The 23,636-nt window shown below is 43.4% G+C and overlaps 2 protein-coding genes across 4 annotated transcripts in view; one reads left to right on the plus strand and one right to left on the minus strand.

The window, feature by feature from the left end:
• On the plus strand, positions 1–20,508 carry FIRRM (FIGNL1 interacting regulator of recombination and mitosis). 2 transcript variants are annotated; one of them, XM_069862716.1, is made up of 23 exons: positions 1–89; positions 1,297–1,401; positions 1,819–1,959; positions 2,723–2,885; positions 3,158–3,242; positions 3,717–3,855; positions 4,312–4,392; positions 5,323–5,387; positions 6,215–6,363; positions 7,268–7,376; positions 7,876–8,062; positions 9,077–9,159; positions 9,517–9,568; positions 9,907–10,003; positions 10,648–10,829; positions 11,503–11,625; positions 12,298–12,393; positions 12,843–12,956; positions 13,364–13,468; positions 15,450–15,530; positions 16,144–16,257; positions 16,548–16,729; positions 18,284–18,566. In XM_069862716.1, exons 1-23 carry the CDS (start codon positions 24–26, stop codon positions 18,354–18,356), a joined length of 2,592 nt encoding a protein of 863 aa, XP_069718817.1. In that variant the 5' UTR covers positions 1–23; the 3' UTR covers positions 18,357–18,566. The 2 variants fall into 2 exon arrangements, with proteins under 2 accessions (XP_069718817.1, XP_069718816.1); XM_069862715.1 differs by lacking the exons at positions 1–89; positions 1,297–1,401; positions 18,284–18,566 and adding an exon at positions 20,414–20,508 and having other exon boundaries at positions 1,826–1,959.
• SCYL3 (SCY1 like pseudokinase 3) overlaps positions 17,454–23,636 on the minus strand; it is a 12,167-nt gene continuing 5,984 nt past the window's right edge. For both annotated transcript variants that reach the window (XM_069862714.1, XM_069862713.1), the window contains 5 exons: positions 22,949–23,136; positions 22,312–22,483; positions 20,474–20,614; positions 19,218–19,951; positions 17,454–17,906 (listed from right to left, as the gene is read on the minus strand). In XM_069862714.1, the coding sequence (XP_069718815.1) occupies positions 17,844–17,906; positions 19,218–19,951; positions 20,474–20,614; positions 22,312–22,483; positions 22,949–23,136 (1,298 nt within the window). In that variant the 3' untranslated portion in view covers positions 17,454–17,843. The remainder of the gene's footprint in view (positions 17,907–19,217; positions 19,952–20,473; positions 20,615–22,311; positions 22,484–22,948; positions 23,137–23,636) is intronic.

A 23,636-nucleotide genomic window follows, 5' to 3' on the forward strand; every position in this document is an offset into this window, starting at 1 on the left:
GTGTTTTGAGGATCCTGACTGACATGTTTTTGCCCCATATAAGCCTTGCGGATCTGGAACAAACTTTTTTCTCAAAAGTTTTACCTAAGGTATGACAGCTTCAATTAAAGGTGGAATTTTCAGTCAGTCCAGTGCTTAAAAACCTGCTTAGAATGCAGCCATTCTTTTTTTGAGATCTCACCATACAAGTATTGCTTCTGATACAAAACTTGAAATTAAAATTTTACCCTTTAACAGTTTTCTATCATTGGATTGCTCCTGTGATTGTTAACATTCTTTACAGCGGGAAGAGGATCAAACACATAACATTCTGTCTCCTTTCTATATTCAGTAGCAAACATGGGTTTTATTTCTTTTTGAGAAGATTGGGCTTTTTGTAAGATTACCAACATGGAGAATTTTTATGTGAGGTGGCCTCTCCGGACAAATAGACTGAAGAACCCAACACACGTATATCATGAATACACACTGATGTTTGTGAATAATATAGAAAATAAACTTTTAGGCCATGCTGGCCTAACATATGTTGTCTTTTTGGATTAAATGATGGAGAATTTTGTGCTGGGATTGGATTAAATTTCTTCAACACCTACATTTTAACTGGAGCAGTGATGAATTACTGAAATGAGTTTCAGGCCTTGGCCTGTATATTTTAAGAAGCCTCTAAAAATGGCCACTTGATTTCCATTTTTCTTATATTATGTCCTGTGGTAAATCTTGGAGATTACAAGAAAAATGGCTCGTAACGGGGGTTTCCTGAAGAAGAATTGGTGTGCTGTACTGGTTTATGTGGTGTCCTGCATGCCCTGCCTGTCTTGGCAGTAACATTCATAAAGACCCAAGGACCTCAACCAAAGTAGAAATTATTGTTGTTTGCAGATCATTTCGTTACCTATTTGAACTGTTAATGATCATTCTTAACAACAACAAAGAAAATTTCTGAGGCAAAATTAAACTGCTCCTTTTAAGAGTGTTTTTTTAAAAGACGTGGGTTTAACTAAGGAAAAAAAAAGTCTTTGGTAGATGAATTAGCTAGGAAATTTGTTTTACTAACAGATTTTATAAAAAGTAACAGCTAATATAGTTTCTGCCTGTAATTAGGAAAAACGTAGGACTTTTTGCTTCTTGGTATATCATGCTCTATGATGCAAATGCTAGAAAACAGTATTTTCTTGTGTGAGTTGTCTCAGTAGCCCAGGACTTTGTGCCAAGGAAGCGACCAGATACAGAATGGTGTTACTGTTTGTGTGTGAACATTTAGAAATAAAATGTTCAACTTTTGTTTTGTTCTGACAGACCGTACAGTTATTTGATAACTTGATGTATGAATTATCCAGTGAGGCCAGAGGACTAACCAGCCAGAATACGGAGTTATGCGGTACTGTAAGGAATCTTCTACAGGCAAGTCCCCTGAAATAAGTTGTGAGTGAATGCTTACAGTTGTTACATTTAGTTACATTTATTATTACATTTAGTTTGTGATCACTGAAAAAAATTCTCATTCCGTAACGCAAGTGGAATGCAGTTCTCCATATTTAAAGAGTAAGTATGGCACCTGGTTCAGAGTTTTCAAATTTGTATAAATTGAGAACTGTAGTCAAAAGAAATATGAAACTTTTAAAGAGTACTTGATATCGGAGAAAAGGTCTGAAATTGCTTATAAGCTTAATTCATCTTTAACACACTACTTATTTATGCAAATAGCGGTGATTTATAAAAGCCATAAAAATCTAGGTGCAATTCCACTAAGAAAAGATGCTTCTGAAATTATTGCAGGAGTGAAAAACATTAATTGTTGTTGTTCATTCTTGCTTTAAGACTGTGGTGCAATTGTTGGAAACTCTGACTGGTTGTGTACGCTACGTCTGCACGCTGCAAGAGTGTCTGTCTCTGGAGAGTATCCGCACCCTTCCGTCTGCCGTTCTGTATGTGATAAAGAACACGTTTACACACTGCAAGGTAGGTCTGTTTTAGAGGGAGAAAAAATTCCTGTCCTAGTTGGCTTTTAGGAAATACTCCCTTTGTAAGGAAGTCCTGTTTTGAATTAATATTGTCAAATTATTATTTAATTTAAATTTAGTTGTTAAATAGTTTACAGGATGTGATGGTGCACAAGTACAAAGGTGCAATTATAGGATCTTCGTTGGGTATGATGAGTAACGTGTACCAGTTTTCAGATGAAACAGTAATTCCCTCTGCCGCAGTGAAAATAAAACAGGATTATAATAAGGACACAATAGCCTTCATTTGGTCTTCATTTTCAGTTTCCATTTAGTTTTTTTCTTATGCGGACATTTGCAGCAATTTTCTGTGCCGGCACCTGAACTCTGGTGCCATACCTTTATTTAACAATTCTGATCTTAAAGCATTGGGGAATATTTGGAATGCTGCTTTCTGTGTTGCTGATTTTGTACTGTTTTGCTCAGAAATGCAATACTAGGTTCATGCGTTGAAGCCCAGTCTGAAGCCCAGTAAACTCTGTAGATTATCTATTGCAGGTAAACATAATTTCACAGTTTAGTGGACAGGGGGATTGGTAGCAGGAGCTACAGACCTGACCGTGTCTTGAGACAGAGTAGGTAGACGACTATGCCTTGTTGTTTTTTCCAGTAAAATACCTGACAAAGCTCTCAGTTTTCAGCATGTGAAAAATCAGGCTGTGATTCCTGAACTTTGGGTTTGTTTGTTATATTTTAAACCTATTCATCCTCATTTCCTACAGGACAGTGAATCGGTGTACTGTGGACATCTGCACTTGATTTCTGACCTACTGCAAGCTGTATTCAAGGAAACTTACTCTCTTCAGAAGCAGCTGATGGAACTACTTGATAAGATTTCCATGGACTCTGCTTCCCCTGAAGATAACATCACAGATATGGTGTCAGGTACCTGTGAATCTAACCTTTTTTTAGTCTTGCTCGGTCTTTTTTTCCACAAAGTATGTCTGCATTTTTGGAACGGGGTTCTGAGCTTGCTCTGTTCCTGCTATCCTAACCAGCCTTTCAGAGGGTAGCATTTTGCAGCTTGAAATATCTCTCTTTTTTTCTCCTGATATTTTCTCTGTGGGATGGGCGATAGGTGCTTTCTAAGGAAAGCAGCATAGCTGTGAACTTGGGAATCTTATTTAACTCAGTTGTTGTCATTACTTCCTCCTTAGTAATTCACACGGTGCTGGAGATATGCTCTGTCATTTCCAATATGGACCATGCTCTTCATGCCAATACATGGAAGTTCATAATCAAGTATGTCATTGAAGTCTTTGGGTTTTATTGTAATATAATCAGGCTGTAGTTTTAAATAACCAGAGTTTCAAATTTAACTTACAGAATCCAATTTAGCTGTAGCTGGAAAGAAAATTTAGCAATACGTTTACAAACTTAGCAATTAAGTAGCACAAAAGGCAGCATCTGTGAAGGAGTCTTATATGAAAAAGCAATACAAGCTTGTGTTCTTGTATCACAGTGCAGAAGAAAATTTGAAACACCGTTGGCTGAATAAGTAGTGTTAGGAGGTCTGATCTGCAATCCTGTAGGTGTTTTTTGCTTCGAGTTATGCTGTCTGGCACTTTCATCCGGCCTCTTTTCTGTTTCAGTTGTGACTGTGAAGAGGGTTGTCTGTATAAAACCCTAAACAGAAATATTGGTTATTTGGATTTATATGAACTCACTGCGTGATCACGTCTTGCAGTTACGTATCTGCTTGTGTTCCTTTGTCAGGCAGAGCCTGAAGCATCATTCTTTGCTGCAGTGCCAGCTGAGACACCAAGACATCCTCAGTGGCCTGTGCAAGGACACTCTTCTTTCTTTTCACTCCTGTTTGCAACTGGCTGAGCAAATGAAGATGTCGGAGATACAGGTGATTTAAAAGGCTCCCAGAGCTGCTGTTGAACTTGAGGAGGATAAATTCTTTGCTGTGTTTATTGCTGGGGTGGTTTGGGTTTGTTTGGTTTTTAACTTCATGTGGTAATCAGAATACAGTGTTCTGAAGCCATGTGAAAATGAAGTCCGTAACTTTTAGACTGGGGATGTGTTAGTGAAGCACTGAAAGTTAGTTTCCACCATAATTTATGGGACTCTTTTAATTTCCTAAAGTGATGATATCTCAAGGTTAATCAAAGAATATTTCAATTCTTAATGTTGCTGTAAAAATGTTGGGGGCTTAGTGAAGATTTCTGAAGTTTTTCCTCCGTAGCTGCAGAGTTGGAGGAGAATCAGGTTTGGAACAGGCTTTTAACATTGTTAGCAATCTAGCTTTGTTTTTTTATTGTATTACTCTGTATATGAAGTTTTAGAACTGCTTTTTTTGGGACAGGAAGGCACTGACCTCAGGCTGTTCCAGAAGACAGTCAAGCTGTGCAGGTTCTTTGCTAATTCCCTTGTACACTACACCAAGGTAGGCTTTAATACTCTAAGTGTATGTTAGTATTAAATGTAAGCCTCTGGTCTGCAAGTGGATAATTTTATACTGTATATGTTGACAATTTGACTGTATATGGATGGTATAAGTAACATCCAATAATCCGCTGATACTTCTTCCCCCTGTATCTTCTCACGAGCAGGATCACTGCTGTGATTTAGCAGCAAAACAAACAGGAACTGTAAGCTGTTACAAGCAGCGTCACTGGGGAGTGGTAGATGTCCAGCCTTTACAGGCAGCCTTGTGTCAGTGCAGTGGTAGCTTTATCTGGAAGAATTAAGCAGGTTCAAGCTGTTGCTAAGTTTTCAGAATTGGTTGTTAATTAATTAATTAATGGCCCTGCCATTAACTTTATACTCTTTTCCTGGCCCTTTCGCTTTTGTTACTGTGCTTTATTTATCTCATTATTAGAAGAGAAGCTGTAAATCTCCCCATTTTAAGAACGTATGTGAAAAAATTTGCACTGTAGGAGCAGCAGCAGTGGTGCACTCTGCATCTGTTCTGTCCCATGGGGAAAAAGCAGGGGGGGAAATCTTTTTGATTTTTTTGGGGGGGGTTTTGGCACAAAATAAATAGCACTATGACAGGATACGCCAGCCTTGCTGTGTGTATGGGAGCACTTCACATTCTTGCAGCTCTCTATGGTTGTTACAGCTGTGATCATTTTTATAAATAAGCCTATGCATTTAATTGTTTTACCTACGATATCTGTACATGTAGTGTAATTAATCTTAGGAGTACTTTGTTTATCACTTGATTTGCAGTCGCTTTGTGCTGTGGATTGTTAAATTTAACCAATGTTTGCGGTGTAATACTTTACGCACCAAAGTTGCAGGAGAGAAAGACAACGTATTTGATCATGTATTTTCTATTAAAAGTACCACTCAAAATTAATGGCTTTTGCAGGAATTCCTTTCTTTCCTCTCTGACTCGTGCTTTCAGTTGCATCAGCTCTTTCTTCAGATATATAGGTAAGTAAAGTGCAAATAATTGATTCTTGATAGTATCTTAATAGCATCCCCACATTGTATTCTTAAAGGTACAGGTATATTTGTAAAAATATTGTTCGTGTGCCAGAGCTGTTGCTTTGGGTTTTCATGTACAGAAATCTAAAATTTTGGTTTTATTTTATTTTTGAACACAAGTTCACTGTGTGTTTCACTGCAAGGCTGGGTGATTTTTTTTTTTTTTTTTTTTGAGTTTTCCCTTCTAACTTCACTTACCTTGTAGACCTTTCTCAAAGGGAAGGTTGTAAACTTTTATTCGCTGAGCAGGACTTTTTGAGTAGGCAGGTAGCGTTTTTACAGTCACTTTAAAAACTACAAGAGTAGGAGGTTTTCATTTCATAATCTCTTTTGCTTCATTCTCTTATCACTTTTTTCTTTTATTGCCCAGGGATTTTTTTCTCTTCTTTCAGAGTCTCGTGTGTTAAATTAGCGCTGTTGCATTTAGGTAAAATTATGTTTGCAGATGTTTTCTTGGCTTTTCATTGCTTGACTACTTTTGTGATTCAGTATATTCCTCCTCATACATGCTACATATTTTACATGCATTTTCTGTGAGTTTGTAAGGTTTTCTGTCAATGTTTACTAAAATACTGGGTCACAGTGCTTAGTTTAAAGGCTGAGTAGAGTTGTAACTCTCAGCTACGATGGATGTTCTAAAATGGGGAGCCTTTTCTGCTTATCTCATGATAACAAGGCAATAATGAATTTGCTTTTTTTGTAGTTCTTTTGAAAAGTAATATTACTAAAAATGCTACTGAGAATATTTAACTTTCTTTTTCCTCTCTGCTCAGCAAATTTCCTCCCAGTCTCTATGCTACAGAGATCTTGGAAGTTCATCGAGATGAAATATCGCGGGTTTTTCTTGTGGCTCTGGACCCTCTCATCAACCAGCTTCTTCCCTTTAGCCCTTTCATGGAGCAAGTGTTAAGTGACAAGTTAGGTAGGTGTAAAATACAGCTGCCACTGCTGTGGTACTTGTGAAACCATCCCTAAGGGAACATGATTGATACTTTGACTTTCTGGACCACAAGCAGTGTACTATACTGGTTTGCTTATCTCTAACTCTTTTGTAGGAACTGTGGCATAGCCAGTTGGCTGCCAACTCAGGTGAATTTCAGAACAGATCATGTTGCTGTGGATGCATCTTTTGCAAAGTACTCACAGTAATTTCAACATTCATCTGGTTAACAGAAGTCCTGTCAAATCTGCCCTTTTGCATATTTTCAATCCACACAAACTTTCAAACTAGGCTGTTAGTGGGGAAAGACAGCCATCTTTTCCTAAATTAAGTATTTTCTCTGAAAAGTAGAATGCCTTTAAACTGGAAAGTAATCATCTTTCTGTTATAATGCGCCTCCCCTTCCCATTTTATGCCCCAACCAACATGCCATCATTGTGAGGTACCCAGCTGACTTCTCTCCCACACATGTGCTCTGTCCCGGCAGTTATCCTGGTGAAATTTGAAGAAAATGTTGGTTTTGGTGCTTAAGGCATCTGGTGCTTTCAAGGAGACCGGAAGCATGAGGCATCCAGATTGTGGCTCCCTTGCAGCATCTTGCAGTGACAGTGCAGTGCTGGAGTATTTGAGATTTTACCTGATATACTGTATAGCTTTTATTTTTCTGTTCAGATGCAATGTTCATGATGAAATGCTCCTTTTTTCCACAGCTGTGACTATAAGTGGTTTTTTTATTATTATTGTTTTACCAGGGACTTCTGAGTCTCGCCAGTTATTTGTCACTTGTCACTTGCTTAAAAGCCAGTTTACATACATGATATGTTTACTGGGGAAAATATGATCACATTTTTTAAAAAAAAAAAAACCAAACAAACCACTTCTACAGGTCTCCCTGCTGAGCAGCAGCTGCCGCAGTGTCTCGTCCTAATCACCATAATGGACAAGCTGTCTTCTCAGCCTGAAGAAGTACAAGCTCTCTGGAACACAGGAAAAAGGTACTAAAAGGATTTTGACTTTAATTCTTCTGTACAGTCAACTAAAAGGGCTCAGTTCCTGGGGTTTTCGTTGTGACTGAACAGTAAAATTTGTCAAACTCTGTGGATTTACACCCTGATGCTGGGAAAAACAAGATCTCATGTTTAGTGCTTCAGAACTTCAGGGTAAAGAGCCAGAGATTCCTTTCCTTTTTCAGGAAGGGAATGGTATTTAGAGTACTTAGAAGAAGAGAGATCTATGTAATCTGTTAACACTACACGAAATAAAAAGAATGCATTTTTATGCCTGAATGTTCTAACACTCGCCTGAATTTGTAAAAGAGGAAGGTAGTCAGGAATGTAAATCAAGTGCAGAAACACTGAAGTGTTGCCATTGTTCTGCTTTAAGACAAAGGTTCTGTAGGACATGTTCTGCTTGCAGGATCTGGGATTTGCATGTTGGTAACCCATCTGTTATTTTCTCCCCCCTCAACTTTTTTTTTTTCTTTTACCCTTGCAGCCTGTCTTTGTTTGCAGCTCTCTTCTTCAGTTTCCAGCAATGTTCTGGCGAGCTTTCTCTCCCTGTTCATTTGCCAGAGGTGATCACTACAGGGCAGCTAGCAGTTCCCATCACCCTCTATCACTATGTCTGTGTCCACCTGTGCTCCTTCATTGCTTCCGCACTCCCATCACAATTTCCCCAGCTGGTAAGGTTGGTTTTCGGTTAGCATCAATTCAGCTGTAGTGATGCATAGGGACTGTTGAAAACAACAATGAGTTTTGTCACAGTCTTGCTCCAAAGCGATGCTTAGGTATGAGGTGGTTCTGCAGAATGGAGTTGTGACCCAGTGATGTGGCTGGAGTTCAGTTATACATCAAATATCACTTGTGGGAAAGGGGAACATAAAGCTGCTTTCAAGTTCTTGAGAGTCTCAATGATGGTGGAAATTTTTGTTCTCTTTGGGAGAGGTTGCATTGTTATGCAAGTTCAGTGCTTTCTTTTTTTTGCAGCATTCAATTTGTATTAAACTTACCTGGCTTTGTTAGTCTGTACTGTGAAGTAATAAAGTGGCATTTTATATTTAGGGTAGATCATATTGTTGTGATTCCAGATAAGAACATACCATAAAATCATAATAAGCAAATTTTTCTACTTTAGAGGGGTCTTCTGGGCTTTGATAAATGCTGTGTAATGTTTTAAAAGCTTTTCACTTTTTACTACACGTAGACAAGAGAACCTCTAGGTAAGTATAAACCTTCATAAAGTTAACAGTTGTCACAAAAATTATTGGCCTAATTTGTTTTTCTTTCCTGAATGCTGCACTCCTCTGTCAGCTTAAATTTGTGTTCCTGAAAGAGGAAAGTTTCGTTTGTTTTTCAGTAAGCTGCCTACAAAGATGCCAAGGAAACTGGGAATACATTGGTTTTAAAAAAAAAAACAAACTTTTTCATGAAAGATGCTTTGCGAGGAAGGGGTGCACACAATGAAACGTTTGAACGGTGACAGACCCTCAGCCCACTGAAATGAATGTGTGTGCACATTCAAAGTACATGAAACTAAAGATGGAGCTGAATGTAGAATATGAAAATTAGCTCTTAAAACACTTTCAATTGGATAAGTGGGAAATTTTATTAGGTTTTATGCTAATTACAGGAGTAAAAGTAAAAGTAGGTCAGCAGTCTGTTTCTGCAACAATTTTATATCTGGATTTCCTCCTCAGGAGTATGCTCTGCTGGATGCTGTGCTAAGTTCTAGTATGATCACGTCTCTGCTAGCAATGGACGCATGGTGCTTCCTTGCCCGGTAAGATGTTTGTATTATAGTTCAAGTGGGATTCCCACAGATCCAGTTAGTTCTGGTTTTGTATATAATTGCTTGAGAGAGATATTGTAAGACAGAATTGTCCCATAATTAGGTTCTTTTCAGATATAGAGCACACTCTTTTTACATTCATGCAAATAAGGGGAACATACCTTTTCTGTAATAGTTGTTGTAATTTAATAGTTGTTTTTTGGAATGGTTCTCCCCAGTAAGTTGTCTGTGCATATCAAGTTTAAAGATGTTAGAGGAAATGACCACCACTCAGACAACATTTCTAATATTTGTTTGGTAAAAGAGTAGGAAATATAGACTCACAAGCTTCTGCCTCTCGCATTTCAGGTATGGGACAGCTGAACTGTGTGCTCACCATGTTGCTGTGATCGCCCACTTGGTAAGAACCACAGCGATGTTTGCAGTTTGGGACCAGTCCTAATCCTACTTCTATCAGCGCACTGTCTAAATGACCAGAGGCAGCAATTTCATTTTTTTTATAAGTCCAAATGGAGATTGGTTTGATTCCTCAAATTTGGTTAATAATTAGTGAAAGCAGTACTGTGAAAATACTAAACAATATGCCTAGTATCTCCAGCGTGTCCTTTGTTTTATTTAGGGCGCTACTGCTGCGATCCCACATAGCAACTGTCAGAACATTCTTTATAGAATTCATTTGCTGAATGGTGATTTTTCCTATAATTCAACTAGATTCATTACCCTTCTGTCCTAATACAGATAAAGTCATGGCCCAGTGACTGTTGTTACCAGGTCTCTGCCTTGGGTGTCCTGCTGAGGCGTATGCTGTTCTTAATGGCTCCAGATCATCAGGCAAGTAGAGCCCCAGCCTCTCCTGTCTTTGGTAGAAGAGATTCAAATTGGTGGCCTGTGTTAAAATGTTCTCTTTGAGTTCCTCAGACATGACAAGTTGTTACGTGCTCGCTGTATTTGACATTGCACATGTTATTACTTGTTATAGTGGATCCTGGTTTGTGCAGATGTGTTCTTTAAAACAAGAAAGGCGCATATAGCTTTCTGAGAGTAGTCTTGCTGGGTGGCAAGGAAGCCCTTTTTTTGACTAGGAAAATGGCATATCTCCCAGATTTGTAGAAACTGTGTCCTGTTATTGTATCAGTGGCTGGCGTTAGAGTTCTCCTGTCATCAGAGAGTAGTGTCCTTTCCTGTCAGTGTCTCTGTAGGGACCTGAGAGGCCAAAGCTCTTCCTTCTACTCACTCTTTCAGCAGCTTGAAGCTGTAAGTTGTTTAATCATTCTTACGTCCTACATGTGACAATGGAGGTGGCAGCTTTGGAAGAGTTTTAGATTAAAAGTTGGATTTTATTTAGAAGAAAGGTTTTATGCTTTTTTATGTAATATTTTAAAGCAAACCAGTGATGGATTTTGGCTTCTCAGCCTTGTGACAGGTTATCAAATTGTCTTCTGATCTGTTCAGTTCATACTAACTTCTTTTTGCAGGTAGAATTTGCTCGTAAGTTTCTTCCGGAAGAGGTGGAGAACTTGTCCATGTGGCAGCACATATCCCTCAAGGCCCTACATCCTGATCTTAGGAAACGAGTGGCACATCAGCTCTGTGCGGCAGCACTCACCCAGTGCAGGCGATGGCTGAACAGCAAGTGTGCTTTGGGAGAGCTAAAACCTGTGGTAAGAGATTTGGTTCTTTTTGTAAAGATGTGTAAACTCTGAATTTCCAGACTATGAGGATACTATCATTGTCCCCTCAATTCTATTTCTCTGTTGCACAGCTGTTTTTCCATGTCTGAGTGGCAAATGCATGATAATTAATTCTCATTTTAGTGTTTTCTTCTAGCACACAGCACCTTGGGAGCCTCTGCTCTGAGGGCAGGGACAGTGGAGGTTGTGGTTTACTGTAATTGTTATTCCAGTTATTGTTTGCTCTCTGGGTGAGCAGATGTATTTTTCTTCAGAATTTCTGGTTTAAGCCTGGTCGTGCAAGTACTGGTAAGTGTTCAAGTCCTGGCTGGTTCTATGTGGTGTCAAAACTGAAAGAAGCTTGTGCTCTCCTTGGTGAAGGGATGTGAGAAACCTGAGACTTCCATGTGAAGTGTCTGCTACCAGCTTTCACCTGCTAGTGTTTCTAATGACTACAGCACTGTGTGAACTTGAAGTAACGGATGGTTTCCTCACTTTCAGAGCTTTATTGGCAGGTGGGCCAGTGGATTAGCTGTACTGTACAGCTGACACAGCACAACAGCCTTCTTGCCATACTGCATCATTTTAGATGTTTAATATGAGCAGGGAGGTTTGGTTCATTTTACATGTAGGTTTTTTGGTCTTCTATATTTTTTCCTATTAGAATACTGCCCTTTCTGTCCTGCTGGCTGCCTGCAATTTTGCTGGTGACACTCTGGAGGCTGAACTTCAGGCTTCTATTCTAGGAGTACTTGGTCAGTTCTGGACTTCTCTCCAGGCAAAGCAGGTAAGAGAATTTCCTGCCTCAGTGGTGAAAGCACGCTGTCTTTGAGATGCTGGTGCTGTTCATACTAGTTACAGATTGGGCCTGGTTTAAATGTTTAGTAGAATGTGAACAAAATTCATGGTGATTTTATTAGTATGTAGCTTAGCACATAGAAACCCATCAAGCCAGTAACCTTCCCGCCCTGGTATTTGAGCGCAAGGGGGTTAGGCGGTTCCTTTGCAACTGTTCATGTCTGCAATTGCAGTAAATGAAAAAAGATTGTCATGGCTCATACCCTGGATTAAAAGAAATTTCAGAGTGGGGGTGAGGAGGAGCCAACAGTGCCCCTTCAGAGGTTTCTTCCAACCTCAGCTGTTCTGTGAAGACACCTGGCAACTGATAAATGAAAACAAATGGTTCAGATAACTTCTTAGCTGCTTATGTTAGTGGGTGGAGGAAGGAGATAAGGGATAAGAAATATTCTTAATAAAAATCACAGAAAAGGGTCTTGTAAAATATGAGTGCGTAGGAATATTGATAAAACTGTACTAATATTTTCATGTCCTTACAATGTTGTGGTTTTTGTGTGAAGTTAGACTGAGCATTTTAGAATACTACGGTAACTTTAACTTTTTAAGTAGTAGTTCTGTAAGCTCAAATGCAGTGTTACTGATATCTGGTGGTCTTTTGAAGGTCTTGGATGAGCCAGGTCTCCAGCAGACACTGTGTTTATTACTTCATCTTTTGGAGTTCTTCATCGAAGCATTAGATGCTCAACTGATTACTCAGGTAAAAAACAAAACAAAACAAAAAAAAAAACACAAAAAAACCCCCCAAAAAAACAACAACAAAAAAACCCCAAAAACTACTTATGAATAATTTACTTCATGAAAACCAAGTTCTTTGTGATTTACTGAAACCTCAAATGAGTTATTTTGTGGTCTGGTCCTCTCTTAGCTCATGGAGGTTCCTAATTTTATTTTTTCCTTGACTACTTTCCTGTTCTCTAAAGCTATGTATATGGTACTTTGGTTAACTCTGCTTTTAGTAATTGAGATACATGGATGTGCTATAGCGTGTGCTTATTTCTTTCTGAAATGCATGCTACTGCTTTATTCTAGCCAGTTTGATTCAGGGTGTCATTACTTTCAGTTGAGTTTTATAAAGTCAGATTTGAAGATGAGAAAGAATGGTTTTCACCTGCAGTCTGCTTGATCTGTGGGGCTTGTTTTCTGCAGGTGTTTGCACTGCAGTCTTCCCTTTTAGAGCTGGGTCCCCCAGATCATGTCCGTCTAGCGATGGTGGATTTTCTGTCTTCTATGGGAAAGGTGTTCATACCACAAGAAGCACAGGTAAATAAAGTTGTAGCCTTGTTGAAGTAATGTTTTGAAAATGTTATTTATTTAAATATAAAGGATCAAATTCATCAACTACATACATACAAATCTTGGTGACTTATTAATGGTCAATGGTAGTCTCATCTTCCATCAAGATGTGCAGAGTGCGTGTAAGATGCTTTGTTTATTTGTTTGCTTGTTGCTTCTCAGCAGTTAAAGGACTGATATTTGAACCTCTGAGAAGAAAGGACATAGCATGTCACCTCCCTTACAGTGTTGTTCATCGCCAGGCAGGGCAATAGGGCTCTTGCATTTTGCAAACCTCTCCCTTGGCCTTAGAGTAATCCTTCACTTACATATCATGATGGTAAGATGGGCACAACTCACTCTTTGGAACTGATAGATGTTTGTTCCTCTTTCAGAGGCAAGTTGTGCCCCAATTGTCACGTTTGTTTGCGTCTCTGCTGGCTGACCAGACCTGGTTGATTCATCAGCACGCACTGGAGGCATTCACACATTTTGCAGAGGTAAGCAGAGCGGAACCCTGTGTGGGTGTATTTGGCTCTGGTAACTTTTATTTACAGAAAGTCTTCTGTCTTAAATCTTTGCTGCTCTTTGCTGACCAGTTTGGACCTTAGTACGACAGATGCTATTGAAAGAAATGAAGGCTAATGCAGCTGGAAGTGGTTTCAGGAGCTGGAAGTGAAGGAAGATTAAGCATTAGCTGAAACAGGGAAGGGACTGTCACAGAAACGTTTTGAAGGTTAAAGAGAATGTACCTCACCACTGATGGTTGGGAATGGTGACCTCATATCAACAGATGAGAAGGCTGAGGTACTTAACAACTTTTTTGCCTCAGTCTTCACCGATAACTGCTCTCCTCACCCCTGCTTGGGTCATGAGACAGCAAGATGGTGACCAGGGGGATAAACCCCCTCCCACAGTAGAGGAGGATCAGGCTTGTGACCACCTGAGGAACCAGAACATATATAAGTCTATGGGAACTGATGAGAGGCATCTCGGAGTTCTGAGGGAATTGGTAGATGTGGTTGCCAAACCGCTTTCCGTGATATTTGAAAAGTCATGGCAATCAGAAGTCCCTGGTGACTGGAAGAAGGGTAACATTGTGCCCAGTTTTAAAAGGGTAGAAAAGATGACCTTGGGAACTACTGACCTGTCAGCCTCACCTCTGTGCCTGGGAAGATCATGGAACAGGGCTTCCCAGAAGCTCTGCTAAAGCACATGTAGGACATGGAGGTGATTAATGGCAGCCAGCACAGCTTCACCAGGGGAAAATCTTGTATGACCAACTTAGTCGCTTCCTATGATGGGGTGACCACAGCAGTGGACACGGGTAAACCGACTGATGTGATCTGTCTAGACTTCAGTAAAGCCTGTAATATGGTCCCACACAACATCCTTCTCTCTGAGTTGGAGAGAGATGGATTTGATGGTTGGATGGTCGTATTCGAAGTCAATGGCTCAAAGTCCAGATGGAGATACGTGACAAGTGGTGTCCCTCAGGGGTCTGTACTGGGAAGACCAGTGCTGTTTAATATCTTCATCAATGATATTGACAGCGAGATCGAGTGCACCCTCAGCAAGTCTGCAGATGACACCAAGCTGAGTGGTGCAGTTACTACACTGGAAGGATGGGATGTCACCCAGAGGGACCTGGACAGGCTGGAGAAGTGGGGCTATGAGAATCTCATGAGGTTCAACAAGGCCAAGTGCAAGGTCCTACACCTGGGTTAGGGCAATCCCCAGTACTCAGTGGGGGATGATGTGATTGAGAGCTGCCCTGCAGAGAAGGACTTGGGGGTGCTGGTCGATGAGAAGCCTAACATCAGCTGGCAATGTGTGCACACAACCCAGAAGGCCAACTGTATCCTGGGCTGCATCAAAAGAAGTGTGGCCAGCAGGTCAAGGGAGATGATTCTGCCCCTCTATTCCTCTCTTGTGAGACCTCATCTGGAGCCCTGTGCCCAGTTCTGGAATCCTCAACGTAAGAAAGATATGGAACTGTTGGAACAGGTCCAGAGGAGGCTATAAAGACGATCAGAGGGCTGGAGAACCTCTGCTATGAGGACAGGCTGAGAGAATAGGGCTTGTTCAGCCTGGAGAAGAGAAGGCTCTAAGGAGACCTTACAGTGACCTTCTAGTACTTGAAAGGGGCTAAAAGAAAGCTGGAGAGGGACTGTTAGTAAAGGCTTGTGGTGATAGGATGAGGGGGAACAGGTATAAGCTGGAAAGGGGTAGATTTAGGCTAGACATAAGGAAGAATTTCTTCACCATGAGGGTGTGAGGCACTGCCACAGGCTGCCCAGGGAAGCTGTGGCTGCCCCATCCCTGGAGGGGTTCCAGGCCAGGTTGGATGGGGCTTGGGCAGCCTGATCCCGTGGGAGGTGTCCCTGCCCAGGGCAGGGGAGTTGGAACTGGATGATCTTTAAGGTCCCTTCCAACCCAAACTATTCTGTGATTCTAACTATTACTCAACATTTTTTACAGGAAACAAGCCATGAAGATGTTGTCCCTCAGTGCCTTAATTCTGAAGAAACTAAGAACAAAGTTGTTAGTTTTCTGGCTAAGGTATGTCTGTGGTTGAATCATTTTAGTACTTTCTCATGTGATGTTGTACACACCTGCTGTAGGCAGTGCATGGCCTGTGTCTGTCTGTCTGCACCTGCATCATCTGCATGGCAATTAAATAAGTGATTTTAAAATGAGTGTTCTGTTAACTGGGGTCTGGTGAAAATTTTCTACTTGCTTCTGTTAGCAGAATTAACAGCTGCTATTCTTGTGCACACTGCTCTTCCAGTACTTCCCAGCTTTGATTTATATGCTTTGCTTCTCCCTCCTTGAACAAAAAAATTATTAAATCTCAATTCTTGTGGGAGCAGATAGATGTCTGTCCATGCAGAACACGGGCAGTGAGAAGGAGGGGTGGTTATCCTGCTGTAACTGCAGACAGGGCTCTCTGGATGAGCAGCTTCTGACAAGCAGGTCATTATCAAAATAACCAATAGCTGCCAGTGGTATCTACAACTTCTGCTCTGAGGAAAGTGTGATAAATTGGATTCACTGTAAATTCAATGTTAAGATCTCTTCCTACCACCCCCTTTGTTCTGGCATAGAAATTGAGCCTATGAAAGCTGGTAGTGCCGCCTTGGTTTAGTTGCCTCTCCTGTGGCTTTCTCCCTAGACGAAGCAAGTGGAAGAGACAACAGAAGGACGATCAAAACGCATGAAGCAAGAAAGTATTATCTGCGGTGCACAGTTCATGAAAATGGATGGAGTACTGGAGTCAACAGGAGAGGTACGTGCACTTCTTCAGACTATCTCAGCTCGGTTCTCAATTTCTGTCAGTTCTTGAAGTATGAAGAGGTTCAAGATAGTCTTGCTGGCCTCTGTGGTGTAAAAAGAGAGGCTGGGTGCAGTACTGGCCCTCAGAGTTGCACCTGGATGTTCTGTACTGCCTGCCAGCCAGCAAGTTAGGCAAGGGAGTCTCCTGCATCTCTTCGCCATCAAAGGGTTTTCTTGCATTTGGATGAAGACACATCCCTTATGTAGAATGTTTTGAATGACATCCGTTTATTTAATCTGCAGCCTCTGGCAAAAAGAGCATGTCACCCGCCCTCCGAGGAGCAGTACAAGTCAGCAGTCAGCACGATGGATGGGGCAGTAGAAGCTGTGAAGCTGCTGCTCCAGAAAGGGTCACCCCCAGCTTGGCTTGGTGTGAAACTGGAGGCTCTACAGATGGCGATCGCCCTGCTCAGAGACAGTGTACGGTAAGATGCTCCGCAGGCTCTGGAGGTGTGAGACAGTGCAGCTCCCACTTCTGAGGGGAGAGGTGCCCTTGTACCACTCTTGCTGGAGAAGAAAAAAACTGACAGGGTGATGCTGAGCTGTGCTGCTGTCTCGGTTAGCGTGCCAGAATGAACAGGGCGTGAGGCGTTGGCTCCTCATTGAGGCTGCCTGGCTGGGCAGGCTGATGTTTTAGTGGATGCTGTTGTGCATCAGAATTGTCATTTTGTTGCTACTGCACAGCGATAAATGTTTCACAAGACTGAGTTTTGTATGCTAAGATGTTTGAATCTGCTGTAAAAGTAACCACTACCTTTGTGCGTGTCACATATAGGTGATCAGGCAGTGTTTTTATCTTGATTTTAAAATACACTCAAGAATAACAATTTAAGTCTCTCTGCTGTTCTCTGACTGTACACCTGCTGCATGTTCCATTCCACACTAGGGTCATCTTTAAAAATAATCTTTATTGGTCACAGTTATGAGCAGAAAGAATGCAGTGCTTAAGCACTTAAGTGGTCCTTCACTGCACAGTTCCTAGCACATTGTGTGCCACCCACTGACAGAATTACATAAACAGAAATAAATACTTTGAGTAAATTGTGCATTCATCTTAAAGTCATCTCTTAGGAATAGCTTCTTTTAACTTTCAAGCTAAGGGCTTAAAAAAAGAGGGGGGGAGGAAAAAAAAAGAGAAAGGCACATTAATGAAGGAACTCAGTGTGACTTTCATTTATTGTCATCCGTTTTTGAAAGCAGGGATGAGTTCTGGAACAACTGCTTACACCGCTCTTAGCTCCAGTAGCACATCAGCAGCAGCACACCCTCACACTGTTCCTCTCCGCTAGCAGAGGCACCGCAGCACTGCTCCGCGTGTTGCTGGAGCGCAGGCCTTACCCCTGCAGGTTTTGGCACAGACTGGACAGGAGCATCCGCTGTGAGCGCGGGGGCCCCACAGGCTCTTGCTGGCGGCTGCAGCACCTGCCTGCCTTCTGGCAGAAGCAGCGCTGAGGTACTTATCCACAGTACTAGGGAGGCAGCGACTTCTCTTAACAGAATCCAGCACACCACGGACTGCCTTTGTCTCTTTCAGTCCCATTACCAGTTAGTATCATCTTCCCAGTTCAACTCTTCTTCTTCACCCCAGCCTGCAGCTTCAGCCTAGAATTGCATAAAAGGATCAGCGTTAAGGCAGGTGCTGTGCTGCTGTGCCCAGGCAGTAGCCAGTGTGACTTGTGATTCATTCAGAATGCTGAAAGCACCTCCGAGGACCAAAAATGAAGTGCCAGCATTTGCAGCTTTCTCTCTTAAAGAACTTCAACCTACAACAGGAAATGCCTTAAAGACAAACAGCAAATAACCAGGGTGATTTTTATATTTTTTTTTGCTAAAATTAAAGTGAGAACTGTTTGCACCAAAACCCCTTTTATCCATTGAGGACAGGATGCTGTAAAATTCATGCTTTCTTTTCCCCTAGGAACCAGCTGTTGTCCTGCTGTGTTCTAACATTGACTTTGATCTCTCCACCCTGCTGACAGCTCTTCTCCTCCACAGCACTGGCTGCGTGAGCAACCTGCCCCAAAATGGGGTTGGTATCACAGACCTGCTTAGAAAACCAAACACCAAGTGTGCCATTTCCAAATATCATAAACAGCTTCAGTTTACTCCATGGCTCCTCTCCCCCTGCCACCTGTGCCAGCTCTCTTGAGGCTGAATGAGCAAAACAAGTTGAAATCAACCCCTATTCCCTGATGGAGCTCTGTGAGCAGGGGTGAGTGCTGGGAGTGCTGACTCTCCTCCTAGGAAACGGAAGCAGTATCTGGGAGGGGGCTAGAGGGATTTACCTGCTTGCCTAAAAAGGCAGGTTTATAACCCACACCAATCCTCTGAAATGGTGAAGTGTCTTGACTATTCCTTCATGAAAACAAGGCACCCAAAAAGCTTTGCTATGTAATACACAGGCTCTGGTGTCCTGGTCCTTTATTTACAGTGCTGTTGTTAGGTTTTCCTAGAGAGCCGGGGGCAATGCTGAGTCCCAAGCATCCTCTGAAAGCACCCCCTGTGTTTGTGCTTGGGGCCATCCCTGATCAGAGGGGATTAGCCTGTCTGACAAACCAAGACTCTCCCTAGTGCGTGTGGGGTCCCTGCATCCCAGACACAGCAGCACCTATGAAAAGCAGGAGTTACTAGAACTCCTTAGTGCCTTTATTAGCATCCATGTTAAGTCCATTCCATTAACATGGCTCTCTTGCCGCTGCAGCAACAGCCCTGACGGACGCATCATTCAGAGCTCAGTATCTCATATTCACAGGTAAAGACAACAGGACAGCGTATGCTACTGCTGCTTCCTCAGCTGCTTCCACCACCAGATCGAGGAGCCAGCTGGTGCTACAAGTGTCCTGTGCTCACTCCATGCTGTAGGATCCTCTCAAATGTGCAAGGCCCTTAAACCCCCCTGCCAGAGCCTCTTACCTCAATAATATCTGCTGCAGCAAATTTGGGAGAAAACAGCACATTCTGGGAGGCACCTTCTTTGCTGGATATGGCACCAGAAGGACTGGGAACAACCACTTCTGTCCTTGCTTCAGGTAAAATCAAGATAGAAGAAGGTTTAATGTCTGGGATCATGTCTGCAAACCAGTCCAGCTCAGGGTCTTGCACGGGTTTCCTCTTCACTTTGATTGTGAATTCTTCTCCTAGGCCAGAGTCTGATGAGGACTTCAACCTCTCCTGAAAGGTCATTTTTGGCAGCACAGTGTCTCCCAATTGTTCCTGGTCGTCCCACTTGTCGTTGCTCCAGCTGTTCCCAGGGCAGGACTTTGTGGGGGGACTCAGTCTGAGGCTTTTGAATTCTTTGCTCAGTTGATGGGTGCCTGGCGGAGGCCTCGGCCTTCCAACAGCATCAGCTTGTGTCACAGTGATGCAGTTTCCCGAGGACAGGTCAGGACTGGGGCTGCTGGGCTCAAAGTCATCCCAAGGCTTCTCATCCACATTGCGTTCTGCAAAGTAAGGTCCCACGCTGCCTTGTGGCTCTCGGAGCTGGATTTGAATGTTCACAGTTTTCTCAGTGTCTGTCTCCTCTGGCTCACTCCAGTCTGGCCATTCTTCCATGGGCTTTTCAGAGGTAGTCAAAGAGTTCCTGCTGCTCCCTAGCATATTAATGCTTCCAGGAATTCCATTCAGGGGAGACTGAGTGTCTTGCTCACCTGTGGAGGACAAAGCTGTTACTTACACATATAGAGACAGAATTGTGCCCAGGCCTCCTGGCCACTGCAGGTACCACCTGGCAGGGAACTAAGCTGGCGGTGCTGGTGGGAAAGATACTTCAGTCCTCAGCACCTCTTGCATTTGAAGGCACAGCCACCTCCCTGCTTCCACAGGGCAGGCAATGGCAGCTGATGAACCATGGGAGTAACCTGGGACAGCTGAGGGGGGAGAATGAGCTGACCTGTAAGGGCAGTGTCTCTGCCAAGCTGTGGGAGGTGGGAAAAGCACAGCAGAGACCCTGCTGTAAGGAACGGGGATCCACAGCCAGCCAGCAGCCTGTGCATATCATACTCCAAAATAACTTCCCCCGGGGCGGTCAAAGGTCACACTCTCTTTCCTTCATTGTTACCTTTCCTGGGTCACTGAAGCTCTTTCACATCACCAATTAACATCTTTTCCAGCAATGTTTCATCTTTAGGACACTTGATTTGTCAGAAGAAAGAGCCAGGGCAAAGTCTTACTTGTCTTTAAAGCCAGAGGATTGTCTTGTTGCACAGAAAGCTTCTTGACAGGTACAGTGCCAGAGACGGGGAACACACTGGAATTCTTCAAAGGCCGAGTGGTTCGGTTCCTCTGATTGCTTATGATGTGACTAGGGGAGTCTGCAGGCATGAAAGGAAAGAAAGGACACAACCTCTACAACGTGCGCTGTCAGTCCCAGCTGGAGTGGCCCACAGCACTGGAACGGCTCTATTTACAGCACAGATGGAGGGCTGGCACGGCCTCCAACAGCGGCACCGCTGGAGCACGCACTGCTCCTCTGGTCCTGCCACCCACAGCTCTTGCCAGTGCGTGCTCTGGGCACCTGTAAAAGCTCAGCGTTTGCTGACATGTTCTTTAAAGAAATATACAAAGAAGAAACTGATCAGGACCAGAACAGATGCTTAAAAAAAAAAAAGCTCTCTGCCACCTGCCTGGCTCCAAATTTGCAGCTTCTGTACTGCACAGCATCACAAGTCCCCGGTATCTGCCTCTGATACAAAAGCACCTGCAACGACCCTGGCCACCAAGGCGTGAGCAAAGCAGCTTGTGGGAGCTGGAGGCCCTGGCCCCAGTGCTGTGTGGCAGCCTCCCTTGGCTCTGAAGGCCACACTTTGAAGCAGCACAGGGTAGTTTTTTCCCTGGGCCAATGATGCCAGTGGGGCGAGCACAGCGTTCCAGTTCATTTCTGGGAGCTGTGGCAGGGGGTCACCAGCCTCGCTGTGTGAGGGAGGCCCTCTTGCCACCACCCCAGAACAGCGCGGCTGGGGCCAGTGCTGCATCTGCTGCCCCGTGGCTCACCCGTGTTCCCTTGCAGCCAGAGGCGCGTGGGCTGCGGCCCTGGAAAGGGCAGCATTTCCCTCCCCAAACTGCCCTTGATTAAAGGTGTCTGTTTAGGGGCTTAAAGCAACCAGCTTACTAAGCCTCACGTGTTCAGCTCACTTGCATCTGAGGACAAAGGGGGTTGGTTTGTTGTTTGGTAATATTTTTAAATATATTCTGAAAAGTAAACCTGATTTCAGCACGCAATCCAGAGGGTTTTATTTACTGTGGCCTACTAAAACAACATAAAGTGGGATAATGCAATGAGCCATCCAGAGATTTTAATAACAGGTAGAAGCTGTCAGTACACATAATCAGGAAGAAAACCCCTGTGCTTCGATTGCTCTGTCGTGCGTTGCATTTGGTGTCTGCGTGTCTAAAGCGGAACAAACACCAACTCTTCCCTCCCGTTCCAAGCGCTCTATGAGTTTGACTATCCAGGAAAGCTTTCCCTCAGTGCACTCGGTTCCAAGTTATCTAGCGGGTGCAGGGACTGCTTTCTTCACGTGGATTAGATGAAAAGCCTCCTGAGAGCTGAGAGAATAGGGAAGTTTGTATTCCTTTTCCAATCTATGAATAGAAATTGGAGGGAGAGGATAAAATCGACTATTTTTAAATCAGTGAAAGACAGAAGGAATCTTAAACAACCACCTCGATAAACATCTAAGTGCTGTAGAAGGGCAGTGCAGCTTTTCCTCCAAAGACAAACACACACTTCATCTACTTTGCTTACACAGATACTTAAAGCTGAAGAAGATGACACTTAAAATTTTTGTCCCCCATATATTTCCTACACTTAAAATACTTCCATATAACTCAAGGTATTAATTCTGTACCTGCAAAGAGTCAGCACCTAGTTCAGAATTAAAACTTCACTGCCATTTATCTCTTTTTCCATTAACCTGTCATCAGCAAAAGGTTAATCCAAGGAATTCTGCCAATGCTGTCTGAACAGAACGGGCAAGAATCCCGAGAGCGCTCTGACCGCATCCTTTACCTTCTGGGGAGAGATCAGCAGTCTTCATGAAACTTGGCGCGGAGCTTTTGAAAATCTTCGTTCTTTCTCCACCTACAACTACTTCAGGGCCAAGCAGGGAGACGAGAACTGCCAAGCTGTGCAGCGTTATCGCAACGATGGAGTCACTGGTATCGCGAAGGCCCAGCAACACCTGCACCCAGAACACAATAACGTTACCAAGAAGAGACAACTCTACTTTACAGTGTTATATTTGCAGCACATTTCATTTCTGTGATCCCCCACAGCTCACGGTAGAGACCAGACATTATTCTGTACCATAAAACCAGCCTTTGCTTTGTGTTACACGCTAAGGAGCGTGGCTGATCCCAGTGCCTGCCGCGCGCTGGGCTGCCCCCGCAAGGCACCCTGGGCTCAGACTGACTGCGTCTCGGCTCCTGGACAGGAACAGCCTCTCGCTGTGAGGCTATCGGCCAGAGGCTTCAGGTTTAACAAACCCAGCACTCCTGATCGGGGTGGGCGGAAGGGTCAGGGTTTGCCAAGGAGGTTGTAGACTGTGGCCAGCCTTGTGAGATCCCAACTTTAAGCTAAGAACCACCCCGAGCCGTAGAAATCCCATCTTCTAGGATATACCACGTATTGTTTCGCTGTCCTTAACCTGTGGCAATATGATGTTTTTCAGCTCGTCCTGTGAGAACAGTTCCGCATAGGCATGAATGTGAGACAGCAACACCATTCGCACGTGCTCCTCGTGAACCTCAAACAGCTTCAGCAGCACAGGAATGACGTGCGTCTGGAACAAGGCTGGTGACAGGAGGCAGCTGGTCTGGCTTTCTCCATTTTGCTCTAGGGAAGAGAGGTGAAGATGAGAAGAAGCTGCTGCCACCAGAGACAGCTCACCCAAAAGCTACTCGCTGAGAAACCACCACAGCCCAGACCTCGAGTGTCACCCCACTGCCAGGGCTGCTTCCCTGTCACCTGCCAACGCAGCTGGGATGTCAGAGAAGGTGGGAGGGAGGAGAGGAACGCCAGCTCGATGGCAACGGCTCTGAACAGCAACTGTCAGACACTAGACAGGCGTTGCTTGGCTGAAACGCCAGCATCTGTTTAGGAGGGGAGGCAAACAGCACAGACAGAGAGAGCTGGAGATCCAGCAACACATGCTGAATGCCCCTTACAGAGGAAAGGAGTAGAGACCAAGCACCCTTTACAGAACAACTGCAGTGGCAGAAGGGAAAAGCAAGAAGAGGGATATACAAGAAGCCACTGGGAAAGCCTGGGGTGAGAGGGTGGGAGACACGTAAACCTTAGAAAGGGTGAGGGTGATGCCAAGTTCTCCTCCCAGC

The sequence above is a fragment of the Phaenicophaeus curvirostris genome, chromosome 8 (assembly GCF_032191515.1).
Source record: "Phaenicophaeus curvirostris isolate KB17595 chromosome 8, BPBGC_Pcur_1.0, whole genome shotgun sequence".
NCBI lineage: Eukaryota > Metazoa > Chordata > Aves > Cuculiformes > Cuculidae > Phaenicophaeus > Phaenicophaeus curvirostris.